Source organism: Nematolebias whitei, chromosome 10 (genome assembly GCF_014905685.2).
Source record: "Nematolebias whitei isolate Nwh7 chromosome 10, NemWhi1, whole genome shotgun sequence".
NCBI classification, from domain to species: domain Eukaryota; kingdom Metazoa; phylum Chordata; class Actinopteri; order Cyprinodontiformes; family Rivulidae; genus Nematolebias; species Nematolebias whitei.
In genome coordinates, this window is record NC_056507.1 from 33598604 (window position 1) to 33617237 (window position 18634).

Here is an 18634-nt window from a genome sequence, read left to right on the forward strand (position 1 = left end):
ACGTGTAAAATCCGGACACTTGTAGTTTAGTGAGTGAACGTGTAAAAATGTCTCGTTGACCGTAAAGCTGCAGTGTGCACGTGGAGGGGCTCGCGCGGCAGCATGGCGGCTCAGACTTTTTGTAGTTCAGGCCACGCCTCGGCTCCACTGCAGTTCCGTGAGACAGTCCGGGTGTTATTTTCGCACGGAGACGAAGAGAGAGAGAAACAAGGCGGACCGGTGCTCCCTCCCTCCTCATCTTAGCACCTTTTGAAGAGGAAGCCGTCTCCTCCCTCCCCGCCTGCACCTGCTCCGCTCCGTCTCCTCCTCCTCCTCCTCGTCGTCTCGCAGGAGTTCAGCCTCTCGCTCGGTCGGCGCGGGCGTCTCTTCTTCATTGTTCGACGTCGTTTTGAGCATGACTTCGACGTATAACCTGGATTTCCTCCCTCTTTCGGAAAGTCGGCTAATGACTTCGAGCGACTCTGTGTAAGTAGTCGAGCTATCGAGCCATTTTCGCCTCTTTTCCCCGAGTGTTTCACAGCAGTTTGCGGGGCGGTGTAGGAGAAGGAGGGGGGTTAGCTAGCGTTAGCTTACTGCTATGCTAACGGGGCTCGCTCCTCCGTCTGGAGTTCAAGTTGTTTGTCAAACTTGAACAAAAAAAGGCTGGAACCCGCATTATTCGTGTCGAACGAAACAAATCACCGAGGATAAGCGTGTTTCGGGGCCAAGCTCCGCTCCTGGAGGAGACAACGCAGTTAGCTTAGCCGCGTTATTTGACACTACGCTGGGCTCGGTGACATGTGCTTCCGGAGAGCATACGGTTCAGAAAAACAACCTGAAGTAGCTCGTCCAGACGGAGTCCGTGGTAAATATTTGTCTTAGTGGAGCTGTATAAACTCAGCCTGGCTGTTTTTTATTTTTATTTTTTATTATTATTTAAGGGAAACAAGTTCTCTGCCCTGAACCGGTGGCGTCTAATGTCTGCTAATGAGGAAGTGTTTGTCAAGCGACTTAAAGAGCTTAAAGTACATTTTGTTTTTATTAGCTGACGTTGATTATAAAATGCAAGTACTGATTTTTGACGCCCTCCCAGTGTTTCTGCCGTTTTACTAATTTTGTTTTTTTAGCAGCAGCTCGCAGACATGGGAGTCCATGTTGGATGTGCCCGAACAGCAGAAAAACACGTGGTTTGGTGCTTTTATTTAAACATTAATGGAAATCTTGTGACAAGACATGTAAACAAGAGGGACGGAGACACTAACATTTAGCAATAGTTTGATAAAAGCACGGAACAAGCAGTCTAAATAAGACTAATGAAGCTTAAATATTTTAAAGTAATGTTAAATAGACCCAGTTGGGTAGAACATAGTTTTTTTGTGTGTTTAAGAGGACAGTGGAAAAGGAAAGTCTTGTTTGTGGAAGAACTCTCTAGGTGGGAGATTTTAGATCACGAATACAAAACAATTTTAAGAGGTTCATCTCTTTAAATTAAGGTTTAAGATTTTATTTATGCATAAGGACAGTGTTCATTAATCAAAATTACAAAAGTATAAATACGCTGGAATTAGCACAACGGCTAAATTTCATTTGTTAAACAAATAAAAATGTCATAAAACAAGTGAACAAAAACAACAGCCGAACATCACACTGTAAATTGCACAGTTAAAATGGATCTATTTCATGAATGAGTACATGACTGATTGTCTTTAGGCCAAATTTCAAGTTTCTTTAAATAAAAAACAGAACAACTGTACAACCCTAATGTATTCTGGTAATTGATTATAAAAATGTGCTCCTCTAATTGAAGACTCTTAGCATTTCAACTAGTTTTGGCTGACTACAAGTCTTCACCTGCACCGCTGATGTTATTACTGTAATTGTGACTAAACTATTCAGCTTACTGATAGATTTCCACTGAATAAACAAACATTTAAGCCGTGTACTAAATGGCGTTATCTCAACAGAGCTCTGTTCAATTGATTTATCTGATTGGTTCTGGACAGTCAGCCCGTCTATCACAGCCTAACAGGGATCCTCTTGAAACCGACACAGCCATAGTGGGTCAGCTAAGCGTCACTGTAATCCCCTTTGTTGCGTCCAGTGAGCTGTGGATTGGTGTGAAACATGGGGTCTTTGCTCTGGGTCTAGGAGCAGCTCGACAGCTGTTCTGTCCCTTTTTGCTGTCAGGTTGAGATCGAGTCCTGTGTAGCCAGATGTTGAAAGCCATGAGAAAGGGGGGAGCTGATCTGACTTGTCACCTGTTTCTCAACACTCAACATCTTTTACACTTTTTTTTTTTTTTGGAGGCTATAATTACAAGGCTGGCTGCCCTGGAGCCACATGCACCGCCTTGAGATTCTCATGAGCATGTCCTTTATCTCCAGCTTGGGCTGGTTTGATTGAAGGTTGAGCAACTTCTGCAAACACACACAAAAAAAAGAGGGGACATGGTTGCATAACACCAATATCAGGGTTGTAAAATGATCATTTTGCTCCAAAGTTGTTACAAAAATGTCCATCAGAGGTATTTTTACCTCTGATGGAATATTTATAAGCTGAATATTAGCATGAGATTTCTACCATATGGTGCAGCTAAGTATCAGTTTGGTTATGCGTAGGTCAGGTCAGTGTGCCTGTGACCGAGGGGGGGTTGGCGTTTGTTGTTCACGTGGAGTCGGCTGTGTGGTTTTAGTCTTTGTAAGAGAACAGACTTGTTCTCTTCTCAAATGTAGCATCAGCTGATTGCTGAGAGCATGTGAGAACAGGCAAAACATCTCTGGATGAAGCAGGAGACAACTGCTCTTTGTGGCGTTTCCTATTAATGTGGTGTATTTTAATTCCCTTTTATTTTCCTGGGAATCTGTTTTTAAATTTGAAAAGGCAATAAGAACATTATGAGCAGTCTATAAGATGCATAGAAAAGGAAACTCAAGGTATACACACACTAAGTTTAAACATACGAGTGGTTTCTAACACGTACTTGCACTTGAGGATTTGAATAAATTCCTCATTTGGATGAAATTTCACTGCTGGTCCACAAAAGCTTTAAATCAGCTACGTCATGCATACCCATCGGGGACTCTTGGTCTGATTATGGAGCTAATGGGGCTGGCCTTGTCATCAGATGCTGGCCGTCTGTTAACACGCAGCCCGTTCAGAGGCTGATTGAACACGTCTGTCTTCGTCAGGGAAAATGCAACAATGAAATTAGGCCACTCAGAGTTGAATTGGAGTTGATGCTAGCAGGGAGAAATCTTAATTTCTCATCAGAACAACAGTCTGTTGATTAACTCACCCACTTGGTATGGAAATCAAATGACACTGCCCTTTTTCTGTTTTATCGCCTGAAGCGACATCAATTTTTTAGCTGTCATTTCCTTTGCCAAAACATAAGTCAAAGCAATTCTTCATCAAGAGTCCTTCAACTGTACTGTGAGTTTGTTTCTCGTGGCTTGCTTGTTTCATGCACCTTCAAGTCTGCCTGAATGCTTTTATCTCAAGTCCTTGAAACTAGTTCCTCTTTGAAATAATTCTCTCCTTGTAGATTAGGAGAAAATGGATAAAACTAGAAACTAGACGGCTTTTTGGATCTACTTGAGTTGATGTATCTGCAGAAAGCGTTGGATGCAGCTTGTCTCTAAGGATGCTTGTGTGGACATTGGTATAGTGAAAGGAACAGCTGAGGATAAAACGTGAACTGTTCTTCTATTGACTTTACATGATTACAAAAACAGCCTCTGGCAAACGGTTAAGAATAAGATTTACTTTTCCTTCTGTAAACAGTTTTTTGGAACATGGACCTAATTAATTTTGTTTGACAGATTTTTTTTTTTTTAAATCAATCTTATTGAGTATTTCCATAATAAAGGTACCATTAAAAACAAAGGGTGGCTAGTAATTACAAAAAGGCACTTATAACCAATTAGAAATTAAAGCTACTTTATTATTAACCTTTATTTATCCAGGCAAATCCCATGAGATCACAGATCTCTTGAAACGGAGGCCTGGGTCTGAAGGCAGCCTAACATGCATGTTTTTGGCCTGTGGGAGGAAACCAGTGTGCCCTGAGAAAACCCACGCAAGCATGAGAAGAACATGCGAAGTCCACACAGAAAGACCCCAGGTCCAACCGGGGATTAAACCCAGGACCTTCTTGCTGTGAGGCGACGGTGCTAACCACTGAGCTGTCGTGTTGCCACTACTGCTCTACAGCAGATGCCAAAGTTTTCTACAAAATCATGCAGTGTTTGCTGCGACTCTGGTTGGTGTTGGACTACAGTCCAAACACGCATGCTGAACTTGGAAAAAGACGGGATAATGAGATGGAATAGCTGTCTTCCCTTTCAAAGCACACCAAAGATGTTGCTGGTATGCCAACAGCACACGCATGGTCCAGATAAATCATCTGATGGTTCTGGGCAGTGCAGCCGTACACGTGTGACTGTCCTGGCTCTGAATGTGAGTGACTCGTGAGCTGCTGTGAAGCCTTGAAGCATGTTGATCTGCCACATTGTGGAGCTGTTTGTGGACACTCGGCAGAAGACTTTTACAACTATGTGAACAGAAATCGTAATTACTAACCAAATCAGTATAGCTTTAGATTAAGTATCTCGTCTAACTTCATATCAGCATTGTGTGCGTGTGTTACTTTTATTACAGTTTATGACGTTTAAACACCAGACTACATATTAACTTTAATATTCAGACCTTTACACATTTATTTTGTTAACTGTGCAGCCCTCTCGGCTTTAAAACAAACTCACCAGTTCATTTTTGCTGTAATCCCTAAACACAAAAACAATGATTTTTATAAAAATAAAGTTGATAGTATTTAAACAAGTTTTTTTGTTGTTATTGTTACATTTAAAAGCAATATGGTTCAATATGGTAAGGGACTGAGAAAAATTATTGAAGAGCTCATTTCCTGTACTTAATACTAGAGTCCAAACGATATATTGGTATTGGGTTTTATATATATATATATATATATATATATAATATAATATATTATATAATCTCGATCTCTTTGGATTCATTCATTTAAAAGAAAAAAAATCATCAAAAAGAAAACAGAATGAAAAGAGTGCAGAAAGAAAAAAAAAAATTCTTATATCTGCCCCTTATTTAAAAAAAAAAAAAAATAACTTTAAACAATCACTTAATCACTTTAATATCCACTTTAAAGCTAGGAATAAAAAGAAACATGTTTTGTCCTGATGCATGCTCAATAATCCAGGTAGAAAAATCTAAAAAAGTTAAATCTGGTCCTCTGGACATTCAAAAATCAGCTGATCAGCTGGTTTTGGTTGTCAGCAGCAAACTGGTTGATCCACTCTGAGAAGGTGCTATTTAAGAGACTGAGCTGAAAACAGCACCTCAGACTGAGGAAGTCTCTCGGATGAGAGACGAAACGTTTCTACATTTTTTTGTTGATTTGCTTTGTTTTGTTTTTTTGAATGTCCAGAGGACCAGATTTAACTTTTTTAAACATGTTTTGTGTTAGCAGAATTTAATTCTAACTTTAAAATTTATCCAACATTAATAAAACTTACCTCGAGTTGCCATTTTGGACATGCATGCATATATTTGTACAAATTGTACTTGAGAGGAGATTATTACAGCCTCATATAAAATCAATGATGATCATGATATCGGAACTGGATCGGTATCGGCCGATATTCAGATTTAGGTATTGGGATCGGATCGGAAGTAAAAGAAGTGGATCGGTGCATCCCTAGTTTTAAATGGTGAAAAAGATTCGTAGTTCTGGTCTTTTGTCGGGACTTGTTTTCAACATTGTCTACAGAAATCATTTTTCTGCTCCAATCTAAATCCAAACCATCTCCAAAAGAACAGCCATTTTTTCTTTTTGTTCAGCAGCAAAGTTACTCTTCACATCGCCAGTGTTGTGCTAACGTCTCCCGCCCACCTCCTGAGGAAGTGGGGAGAGCACGGCTGAGGGGCTGTGTGTTTGTATTCAAGGAGGGGGCCGCGTGGGAGAAAGAAGACAGCAGGAGGATTTTCAAGTATAACACCATATCAATATAGTCTCATCTTATATTGGGGGAAAAAACCTTATTTTTAAAATATTGAGATCGCCCAGCTCTAATCGGTATGGCCGATAATTTAGGTTGTTGTAGACCAATAAATATTAAAGTAGCTCTAAATATATCGGTGTTAGTAATGTTATCTTCGTCGTTCTCAATGAAATAGATTGTTTGTCTGAAATCTTCTCTACAAAGAAAAACAACCGCCGCTGCAGTCAACACTAGTTAGACCTTCAGCATACATGAGTGTTTAAACAATGAACAGAAAAGGGTGTTCCTTTAATTTATATTTATGTAACGCGTAATAACTTTATGGTGAAGAGTTGAGGATAGAAAAAGTGAACGCACGTTAGGAAGACTGTTTTTATGACCAGCACACCCCTTGTAAACCTGGCGAGAGACTAGGTGTATATAGCGTGGATCTGATTAGCTTAGCTTCATGATTGCTAACAGCTGTGCTAAATAAACAAGCTCTGCTCCACTCACTGTTTTCTTAGATTCTTGGGGGTGGACAAAGCTCATAATTTTTCAGCCATTATATTTGTTATCGGCGGTTGCCTTGCCCTCCCAATATCTGTGTCGACGATCGGCTGAGCTCTACTTCGTACTAGAGCCGCACAATTTATCAACACTATCAGTAATGCAAGTACAAGCACAGTTTAAATTCACACCTGGTTTAATAATAATAATAATGTGTTGTCATCATTGTAAGTTCCCATACAATGACAAAACTGACTCTTTGCATGTAACCCATCCACCACCAGGTGGTGCAGTGGGCGGCTATTGGGGGCACCCAAGGAGCATTTGGGGATGGGGTGTGCTGCTCAGAGACACCACGAGATGTGCAATGACTGGGGATCGAACCTGGGACTTTCAGGTCCAAAGTCGGCTGCTCTGCCTCTATCCCATGTTGGCCCTCAAGTCTGTAGTTAAAATTTTTTTATATGAAGCAATTTTTTTGCATTTATTTAACCAAACCAACATAATTTAATTGATTTAATAGATTTAATCAAACCAACATAAAGGGATTAAAGTTGTGAGTAGAATAGCTAAAAATACTATTGTTGGTACATTGCTTTTGAGCAGTTTCTACAAAATGATAATGTTGGGGCTTTGTGAATGTTTAGACAACTTTGTGACCAGGGAGCCGTCGTGTTTTCCAGTCATTTGTCACAAATCTGGTTTTTCAGGAGAGGTTTGTTTTCTGTTTGCTGAGAGATTTGACCAAAAAGCCCCCAGCAAAACGGTGTCAGAGTGCCACTGGTGAAAATGGTGTCGCACACCAGGGCTGCGGCCTAGCAGTCGAGGCTCTCTGTTATTTTGCAAAGCATCTCTCTGACTTGGCCTATTGTGCTGCGGAGGAACGGTGAATAGCGTTCTCCAGCATGGGGGAACAATCACACATTGTTCCCCCGCTGTGGCAGCGAAGCCGTAGGTTACTCTCTGTACCATCGCCAAAGCTCCTGAAGAGAAGATGCTCTGCAGATTCTCTCCCTGCTAACCAGCAGTTCTTTAAGGTTTAGAGCTTTGTTTTGCTTGTTTTCTCAAAGCTGTTTGAAGCTGGGTCATTTACCCCTGTTTTTGGCTTTTGTTTTGCCAAAGCGTCCTTTGGATTGTTATGATTTGATTATACTGAAAGGCTCCAGGAGAGAAAGAAACAGTTTGTACCAAGGTGGAGAGTTGGCTTTCAGAAGAACAAGAGCTGAAGTGATTTGTTAGCATGTCGTTGAAGTCCCTCAAGGAGTTTGGTGTTTCTGTGGAAAGACTGGGCTCGTTTTGTAAAATATGGATGGCTCGTGTCCAAAGGTCTGTTTAAATGCTTTTTGCTACAACTCATTTGTTTGTCATGTAGGAACTTTATCAACCTTGCATTACATAATCTTCATGTTTTGGATCAACTTGCCTCTTTATTCTGCACAGTATTTTTAGTTTATTGGTTAATGTTAACATGTTTTTACATAATCGGCGCCTGAGTAGGTTTCACTTTCTGTCTTGGTTCCCAGTCCCTTTTCCTCCCCAGTCAGAAAAGGTTGGACTGATTTTTGTGTTGGACACTAAGGTGTAGATGTTTACATGCTGGTGGATATTGATTCTGTCTCTAGCTCTTGCCTCAAAGTAAACTGCACACTTCAGGATTTCATTGATCTCTCACTATTACTGTTAAGACCACACAAATAGTTGCTCAACGTGAACTATATAAAAAAGAGACTAGCTTCTGTTTTTGTGTGAACATTGGAAGAAGTCATCACTTCTTAAATATACTCTGTTTTACTTGTAGGTCAGGTAGATGAACTGTTCCCATACAAATATGTGATCTACCCAATTATGCACTCAGTATAGCACATTCTGAGGGTCTCTCTTTTTTGTTGATTCATTTTTATTTAAATTGGACCCCTTGTGCAATATTATTGAGCCACTTGATAATTACTTAAGATGAGGACTTATTGGAATGCTTTCATAGCAATTAAAGCTTTTTAATGTGTGAATCAACTTTGAACAGCCTTACAACAAACTAAATGAGATTTAATAAATAGTTGTACCCTGTATTCAAAATAAGGCATGTCAGATATTAGCAAGTATTTTCTTTATGTAAATACCCCATCTTCTTCGGTTGCTCTATTAGTTATTCATTCTCATAACTACTTACGACTGAAATCTAGTAATGTCCAACTTTTTTTGGTTAATTTTAGTGACAAAATGCGTTAATGACAATGTGTTATCTTAAAATATTGTCTGAAAAACGAGTCTTGAGACGACATTGTTTCAAAATGAGAACTAATTTCTTTATCTCTAAGCAGAACAAACTCAGACACTGTTTAGTTTTGACCTATGAGAAGGCCTACGTCACTTCCTTTGTGTTTCTTAGAGCTGCTCAAACTTCTGTCAGCACCAGTGTGACCATTATCTAAAATGGATGAAAAGGAGGAGCAGTTTAAAGCTCCTAGGACTTCCTGTGCATCTTTGCATCAGACTTTATTATTACTCTGTAGGAAATGGACGCTCTTGCACAAAGTTAAGATGAAATACTCGGCTGTCAAAAACAAATTTAATTTACTAAGTCATTCTTTGGCGGCTGTGGCTGAGTGGTTAGAGCAGTCGTCCTCCAATGCAAGAGTTGGGGGTTCGAATCCACCAACAGTCACATGCCTAAGTGTCCATGGGCAAGACATTGAACCCCTCGTTGCCTCTGATGTGTGTCCCATCAGTGTATGAATGTGATAAAACTCTGATTAGTCTCTTTAGAATGATTTGTTCAATTAGCTTTGTAGAGATCTAGTATAGAGCTGTATGAATGGGTAAATGAGGCACAGATTCTAGTGTAAAGAGCTTTGAGTATCTTGATTAGATAGAAAGGTGATATACAAGTACAGTCCATTTACAATTCTAAGCCATCAAATTAGTGCATTTCATCATTTTAGTAGTTTTCCTTATTTATGTTTAACTCTGAAACGGGACGGTACTTGTGACTACAAAATTTAAAGGGGGGGGGGGGGTGTATTGCCATCATTTTGATAGCAGATTACCGAGTCCTCTATGGTTCTTGTTGCCTTGTATAGATTTCACTGTTTGGTCTGTATTAAGTAAACCTAACAAGGACAAAATGATGGAAGATGCAACCTTCTTTAATTTACCTAAAATGTTAATCAGAATATTATTCTTTTTGTCCTCAGCAACGGCAGCAAGATGAACGGATCACTGGAACACATGGACCAGCCAGACCCAGATACAATCAAGATGTTTGTGGGACAGATTCCACGCTCCTGGTCAGAAACTGAACTGAAAGAGCTTTTTGAGCCTTATGGCCCAGTGTTCCAGATCAACATTCTCCGTGATCGCACCCAGAACCCTCCTCAGAGCAAAGGTACGGTCAGGTGGAAGGATTTTTGGTTCAACCTTTCTGTCATGGCATTAATTATGAAGTAGACTTTTCTTCTACAGTTTAGTTATTGGGTTCGTTGACTGGTCAGCATGGCCAAGGTGTGCTCTTGATTTTTGACATACATTTTTGATGAACATTTTAGTAGCTCTGATGAAACTGAGCTGGTGCAGTTCATTTATGGACTGTGTACAGTCACATAATAATCTGTGTTTATTGATGTATTTGGATACCTAACTTACCATACTGTGGGGTTCTAGTGTTTTAAATTGTGAGTACTGGTAGCTAGCCAGACCTGTGACGTATTTGACATGAAGATGTCTTAAAAGTGGTGTCACTGGTTCACAGCTGAGTCTCAGTACTTTGCGTAGCAGAAAGAAATGGTTTATGAAGGTGCAATCTCACTAAGCTGAAACTGTTAAAAGGCGAATTGGTGACCCAAAATTGCTGGAATATTTTCTGTTCAGTTTCACTGAACTGAGCGTTTACGGTTGTGACTGGAGAGCCTCAAGGCCGCATTTCAGGAGACCAGTTTAAAAACAAACCAAAAAACAACGCAGCCTGTTTTTCATGTGCACGGTTATTATAATGCGTTCGTTGTTCACCTCCGCTCGTTTTGGACCCACCTTTGGCTTAAGCTACTGGTGGACACTTCTGGAATGAAGATTTGCAGATTTGGACCAGTTTTAAGTAATTATTCTTTATCAGCAGTGTGGTTTTTAGACCTAAATATGTGCCTCGGGTGTTTTTTGTCAAGAGAGAACTTGTGCAGGTGTTGGAATACAACTATAATGCTCTGGAGGTTGGTTGGAGACACCCACAGCACAATTAGGAAGACGCCCCCATGAATGCCGTCTGCCAAGCAGTCGCAGCCCCGTGAGATACCATCTATGAATTGGTCTTTTTACTTGAGCAACATGTCAGTTGTGATGAAGCCTGGAACGTGGTTATAGAGTTAAGTGCCATTCCTCACCTGCATAGTAGAGTTGCGTTTGGGCCTAATAAATCTGGACCGGACCGAGCCCGTAGATATTTTTTCTTCTCCTGAGCCCTACCCGGACCAGGACCCAACAGATTACCGGTAATTAGAGGGCCGAACCCAATTTTTTTTTAAATGTATTTATTTTTTTAAGCTTTTACTGCTTTTGTAAGCAAATCAATTTGACATGGTAATTTTAAAAACGTAATGAAAGGAAGATACAAGATTTATGTTTATTAACAAGTCACCAAATGGATATTAACATACAAAGCGATTAGCCTAAAAAATCAACTCTAAAGATAAACTATTCTACAGATGAACAAAAATATTTTTAGAGCAAAGTTATTTGGAACAATATAAAACAAGGCTATTTTAATTGAACGCTCTGCTCGCGTCGGCTTTTGTAGACGCTGCTACTTCCTTCACCGCAGATGACGGCAGGTGCGGAGACGTGCACATCCAGTGATCAGCTGATTGATCCATTCATCTATCCATTATCTTTACCCGCTTCTTCCTTTTCGGGTAGCAGGGGTCGCTGGTGCCCATGTCCATCAGTCACTGTGCGAAAGTTGGGGTACACCCTGGACAGGTCTCCAGTCCATTTCCACCGGCGAGTCAACGGACGCGCGGCCAGTGACAAGTTGTCCATCTGATCTTAATGCGACAGTTTTAAACCTCTTTAAACCGGCCGGTTGGACCTGCCTCCTCCTCAAGAAGTAGTTAACACAACTTTATATTGTGCATTCTTATTTAGTTTCCTGTATGATTCGCAAAACTGCAGAAACCTGAGCCCACGTACGCAATTATTGCGCAACGCGCCAGCGATCTCTTCCGCAGTCTGATTAACAGCGGCACTCTTCTTTCTTTCTTCAATCTCTCATTTTATTTGCGCAGTACGATTCGCAAAACCGCATCAAAGCCCGAGACCAGCCTGGCCCGCACATTAATCACATGACGGCCCGGACCGGCCCTAATCCAGGTTGGGCTGGGTTTCGTGTTCGGATTAGAAATGACAGCTCTACTGCATAGAGCCATGAAGTAGTGACGCTTGGAACAAAATTGTTTTTATATTTAAGATATTCTATTAATTGGACATGACAACCCATGACAATTTGACCTATCAATGTGGGAGGTAAGATTACATTTTTAGATGGATAACCTTGTGCACATGGAAGACTTATTTGGGTTTTAAAACAACTAAATTGGTTTTGTTAATGTTGAGTAGTCGCTGCACGATGCTGAACGTCCTAGTAGAGTTACAGTAGCTTCCTGTGGTAGAAACGTGTTGCATTAAAGCTTAAAGTTCTGTCACTTTTGAGAACTTTAAGCTTTATAAATATTGAAATCAAAGCATGACTGTCTTTAGCATTGACTTTGAAACGGTTCATTTGTTTTTAAATTTCAGTGATGAACACTGTTAATGTCAACTTTGGTGTTCTCAATGTTAAGTTGGCATATATCCTAATTGATAGTCCGTAGCTTGATAGTTTATTTTTTTACGTTATTGTTCACGTTATTAGACATTCAGTGACATAAATCAATGGTTTATGTAAAATATGTCACAGAAGTTTCATGATTGAAATGGTTTAATAATTACTTTGCAGACCTCAGAATCCTAAACGATTTGTGAGATACCCAAAGAGTCTCGCCTCAATAAATATTTAATCCTGCCCTATTTCAGAGTTTAAAAATTTAAAGCTCTGCATGTCACACCATTGAACACTGTAACTTAATGTAAATGTAGTCAGTGGTTTTATTTTAAATCCAAGGTTGACCATGTTAATATCATAATGACCCTAAATGTTTCAGTGGTAGTTTACCTTCCAAAGTTGCAAAGTATAAATTATTTTGCTTGTTCCCTTAGACCTGATTAAATGGTCGACCACGCTGTTAATTCAATGGTTCATTTAATGATCAAAACAAACGGCGTGAAGCCAGCACAAAATTAGTTTCTCATGGAATGTATTTTTCTGCTAGCAACATTAAGCTAAAAGTTGCACATTAATGTCTTTGTAAGGTAAACATTTAAAGTTAAAACCAAAGAAATTGTGAATAGCTTTAATGTCATAATGTGTTTATTGGGGAGTGAAATGGAGTCCATAGCTCATCATGGAGAGCTTTATTAATAAAAACAAACAGTGCTGAGTACTCTGAACATACCTTTGCTTTGAGCTCTTTCCCCTGCAGCAGTGTACAGCACATCGTGTCTGTACACGATTAATATGGGACTATGCTGATTGTAGACTTCCTAAATCAACCCCTTTGTGGTACCCCAAAACACCCCAAAATTGCAGGCAAATGGTTAGTGGCTATTGAAGTTTTAGAATAACAAGCTGACAATTTAATGACACTCTACAGCCCTTGCCATATTTCTAATCTCCATTTCTAACCTAGTCGTGCGTTTATGAGGACAAAAGAAACTGTACGGTTGTGTAATGCACAGGTGGTTTTAATTTTTCTACTTTAATATGGACAGTTTCAACTGGTTTAGATTGAAGTAGAATAAATTTTTATTTTTGCTTTCTAGAAATGTCCAAATTGTCTATAACTCAAACATTTTCTTTGACATCAAGACAGCTCGTCATGTTGTCAGAACATTAAAATAACCAGGATTTTTACTCTTGTATCAAATTCAGCTGTTTTTAAACTGTTCATTAGAAAACGACCAATGAAGCTTGTTGTTCCAAGTGTACATGCAGACACTCGGAACAGTGCAGTTCATTAAAAAAGTTCAAAGCCCCCTTTTTTTAAAGGCAGTCCCTCCCCATTTCTTCAGAGTGTCAGCTGTGATGTCCTATTGACATGTTAATGCAATGTTAATGTATTCTGGTAGATAATCTGGCCTGATCACTGCAGTCTTTAGCTCACTAAGCCTGTGCGAGTTGAATTTGCTTAGCGACACCATTACCACGAGCTTCCACTGAGATGGAGTGATTTTTACCTAAAACATGACCTGGTGATATCTGGCTTATGCTTTGCGATAAAGGATGCTCCCTGCACGTTGCTGTTCTGCAGCCATTCTTTTTAAACTGCTGAAATTCTGCGTCAGTGTTGGTTGTTTCACTTTGCCACAGTTGTACTGGGGAACATCAGACTCGTGGTTTTTAGGTCACAGAAATCATTTGACTATCTTCGTCTTTCTGGTATTTTTAGCTAGCTTGGTGTCCAGGCCAAGCAGCAGAGAAAGCGACCGCTCAGCTGGTTGTGAAAGAGGAGTGCAGCTTGATGCATATTAGAGTTCAGCAGCCCTCCCCACGGCCTGGGAGCTCCAGTAACAGAATAATACACACTATGTAGGTCAGAGACGCTGCAGTGCTCCACTTCCCCAACCCAGTGAAACTGACAGGCTGGAACGCCACTGGCGGTCTGCTGGGATGGAAGGATGAGAGGCTTCTTTTTTCACCCTGCTTTTTATTTCTTTATCCCTTCCCCCACTATCTTTTTGCATTTGCTCCCTTTGTCTCTTTGTTTTGTTCATATGCCTAAAGTGTGTTTGTTAATGTTAGACTGTTAGCTTCTGATGTGGAATTTCTCCAGCAAACATGTTTCTCTGCCCTGGCGTGCCCAGGCTCTGTTGACCCTTCAACTGTGCGTCAGTGTCCTATGACCACTATCTAACCTCGTGGTTGTCTCTGTGGCCATGTCACAGCCTCATCTAAGTCATCACTGTTGAGTTCTTGATGCAGCCCCCCACATGGGCGGTGTGCACCATCTCACCGTTGGTGCCAAGAATATCCTGCCACATTTCAAACGTGACACACCCTTGCATCTCCTCTGTTCTGTAGCAATCAGGTCGTTATTAAATTTACTGTTGTTATGTGCCGTGTTTTTAATGTTGTTTTTGTCTCCTTCTCCCCATCCATTGTTTGTCCCCCTCTTTTTTTTTTTTTTTTTCTTTCACTTTCTAGGATGCTGTTTTGTAACTTTTTATACAAGAAAAGCTGCACTGGAGGCCCAGAATGCACTGCACAACATAAAGACCTTAAGTGGGGTGAGTAAGCACAGCATGGGCTGATTTTAGCTGCCCGAGCCCCCCTACATCTCCGGTGCAGGCTGTGAGCTGTGTTCGGGCCAGTAATGGGCTCTCGGTTCACTGAATGCCTGCCTAGCCCGGGAAACATTTCAACCCATTGTAGCAAGCACTACTGAGGACTGCCCTGAACCTGATGATGCTTGAATGGATCGTCCCAAACACGAATGCAAACGTAAAGTTTTCAGCCGTGGTGTTGATCATTGCTTGAGGCAGAGCACTCGATCACCACCAAGTTAAACAAGTTAATTACACCTGTCCCTGAGGAATTGTTTTTGCACATGTAATTTTTCTTCCTTCAAACTAAGATCTATAAAAGAGGGCAAGTCTCAAATCGGAAGTAGTCTCTCTTGAGTGTGCCCTCATAGCTCATCACCTGATTTATCCAAAGAGATTGAAGACCACTCGAGTGGAATAAGTGCAGCAGCTTGTTAAACTGCTACAAATCTGTCAGGCCTGTGAATCGTTCTAAATTGCTCTTTCCAATCGATTTAATCCATACCAAACAGCTTCAAGCTGTCAATTAAAACTGTAGGCAAGTCTTCTGTAAAAAGAGCCACTGTTGGGGAGGTTATAGGTACATATTGAACTGGGTTGATGGATGAGTTCAGTGGGCTGAGCAAACAGTCCTAACTCTGTTCACTGGAAGACTATCAATCAGCGAGACGTTTCAAATAAAGTGTGGATCAACAGCTCTGCTCTCAAATCCCAATCCGGGATCCTGCTGTTACTGGCATTTATGCAGGTGACAGAGTTTGCTTTGTGTCACAGTCATAGAAAAGCTTTCACTTTTTCTTTTCTGTCCCTTCTGTGCCTCTGCTTGGTCGCTGACGCTAGCCGGTGTCCATACCGAGCAGGCCATCTGTTCACTTCCCCTCTTAGAGCTCGTCACAAACAATCCCAGCACTTTTCAGCTAGGATATGCATCGAATGACTACGTTTTCCTTTTCATTTCATTTGTAAATATTCTGTAGCTACATCTGTTTAAAGCTCTGACTCCCCTGGGACGAAAGTGTTTATTAAAAGGGCATGAAATGACAGATCCTAAAACAGCAACTCTGCTTTCATGTTCTCTCATGCCAAGCTTGAAACTGAGCAGCTTGTTCAGGCTGAGATTAGATTTTCACAGCTATTTGTGAATGCTTTGTTCCATTTGTAGGTGGTAGATGAGGTGTAAAGGCAGCATTATAAAAAACTCTACTCTCTGAAACAGTACTGAACTTCTGTGGTTGTCATCCATTTCTTGAAATACTCATAAAACTGAAGGATGTTGTAAAGAAAAAAATCAATAAGTTAAATCAGAAGCCAATACTAGAGCTAGAAGGAAGATTGGATTGTGTAGAATTTGATACTCACCAGTAGACACCCCCTGAGTGTGGCAATGTGAGGGATCAAGGTCTTAATGACTGAACAAGAGGCTGTCTCAAAAAATGTGAGGATGTGAAAATGAAAATAAGAAATGTTTGTGATAAAACCAGGCCAAGCACCTGCATACTTTATACCAACGAAGGAGGATAATGTGTTGCTTTTTTCTCCTTTCAGATGCATCATCCTATCCAGATGAAACCCGCTGACAGTGAGAAAACAAGTGGTAGGTCCCATTATTTTAAATGTGGGGTAATGACACTGAAAGTGTTTATGAAACCAGATTTAAAGTAATAAAGCTGCAAAATTGGGGTAGATTCTGATATAAAAGACTGAAACTGTCTTTATTTAGAATAATGTAAAAATACACCATTTTTTGCAATATGATTCTTATGGGTTATGCAAGCGGTGAAGAAGAGGTACTGAGCGTTCTTTGAGGTCAGATGTATGCTGCAGTGTGTTGAGAGGTGATGTAGAGCAAAACAAAGCAAAGTGCCAGGATCTGCACAAGAAGCTGGGACTTTGAGTGAGAGGCAGAACATGCTGCAGCATCACAAGGAGAGAAGGGTGCAAGATTTGATATGAGCACTGCTTTCATAGTAACTGTGTGTTTTGATCCATCTGCAGCAGTGGAAGACAGAAAACTCTTCGTGGGAATGGTTTCGAAAAAATATGGCGAGAACGAGGTCAGAATGATGTTCTCGTCTTTTGGACAGATCGAAGAGTGCCGAATTCTCAGAGGACCGGATGGTCAGAGCAGAGGTAGGTGTGCTTTTAGTGTACCAGCTCGGCCTTCTTAGCTTCACACCTTCTGCATAGCCGAGGATCTCATGTAGATTTTATACAGACTCTTTATTTGAGACTTGCTAGGTTTAAATTAAAGTTATTTACCTCCAGAAGCATCCTTTCTTTGCCCATAGCCTTCACTGTGACTCTTAGCCTCCTCACGTCACAGTAAAGAGCCGCTGCATTTGCTGTCCGGCACAATGGCCCGTTGCCCTGGCAACTGCTAGCTGCTGGTGTTCATAGTCTCAGCTGGCGGGCGGCTCAGCTGCTCCTTTACCACCTCCTTAATCACACACCGCAAAGGCTGGAATTACCGTCTCGTTGCATCTCCTGCATAGCTCTCTGCTGCGTAAAGTCTCATATAGCAGTCAGCGGGGGGCTGTAACGGGGGTGTACCGGTATATGATGAAACCCCACCAAGCACGCTATGGATTGTCGCCGTTTTTACTTATTTGTAAGAATCGTCTTCAAATTCAGATAAGCTTAATTATTTTTTTGTATGTTTGCAGGCTTTATTTATTTTTGCAAATCACTGTTTGCATTTTATGTCCATATGATCATGTTGACTGTCTCACCGTGACACCACATATTTGAGCCTCTTCTATAGGCGGCAACAGGATCTGTTGATCATTGTGCTCATGTGACGTGTTACTGTTCTTGTGTTCTTTCTCCATGTGCTAACCAGTGAGGGTGGTTCTGTGTGCTTGGGAGTTGCCATTCTCTGTACTGTAATGTCTTTTTTTGGGGTTCATAACGAGTTGTCCAAACCTTTTTTTGTCTTGTTTTGTTTCTTCTTGTCCCTCCCTCCCTCCTCCCCCTCTCCTATTGTTTCCCTCCCCCCCCTACAGGCTGTGCGTTTGTCACATTTGCTACCAGGGCAATGGCACAGAATGCAATCAAAACCATGCATCACTCTCAAACTATGGAGGTACTGTACCCCTAGCACCTATTTCTCATTTACTCCTTTCCTCCCCTCATACATTTTGCTGCCCCCTTGTGTTGGAAAGATGAAAAGCTTGCCCAAACGGATGGCATTCATCAGAGCATGAGTCATTTCCAAAACTGCTCTTGCCCATTAAAACAATAAATTATTGTCTGCAAAATAATTGATCAAAGTTGATGACAAGAGGCAACAAGAACGGCAACCATCTAGTTTTAGGATGAACTAAATGCATCTCATTGAGCCTGATATTTTTAGCCTTTACAAATTTGTCTGTCTATATTTTGGACCACAGGGGATGAAAAAAAAAACTGGTTAACAAGAAATGAATGTAGGCTACACCAGATCCTTTCAGAAACTGGGACTGTGCTCCAGTGTAGCCAGGGAAGTGTTTGTGGAAGTAGAGCAGCAATAATTTGACAGCTAGGTCAGAGGCTCCCCAGTGAGGTGTTGGACCAAGTCTAAATAGGAGTTCAACCAAACGTAACGCTTTCCTTCCAGATTAAATTTGGGCCCCACTGGAAGTACCACCTACTTCCCCCGTATCATATCCTCCCTTGTTTTTAAGCAGCTGTGGGAGGCGCTGTTGGTGCAGAAGCCATTTTCCCTATCCAGCCTGGTCCCCGTCTGG

The 18634-nt window shown here is 40.9% G+C and overlaps 1 protein-coding gene across 4 annotated transcripts in view; it reads left to right on the forward strand.

The window, feature by feature from the left end:
* The window catches only part of LOC119416384 (CUGBP Elav-like family member 2), a 34642-nt gene that overhangs the window by 5908 nt on the left and 10100 nt on the right, over positions 1 to 18634 (forward strand). For 2 of the 4 annotated variants that reach the window (XM_037683621.1, XM_037683622.1), the window contains exons 1-6: positions 294 to 465; positions 9698 to 9888; positions 14791 to 14873; positions 16455 to 16503; positions 16905 to 17039; positions 17912 to 17991. In XM_037683621.1, the coding sequence (XP_037539549.1) occupies positions 395 to 465; positions 9698 to 9888; positions 14791 to 14873; positions 16455 to 16503; positions 16905 to 17039; positions 17912 to 17991 (609 nt within the window). In that variant the 5' untranslated portion in view covers positions 294 to 394. Of the gene's footprint in view, positions 1 to 293; positions 466 to 9697; positions 9889 to 14790; positions 14874 to 16454; positions 16504 to 16904; positions 17040 to 17911; positions 17992 to 18634 lie in introns of those variants that run through there. The other 2 variants (XM_037683619.1, XM_037683620.1) reach the window with 1 other exon arrangement.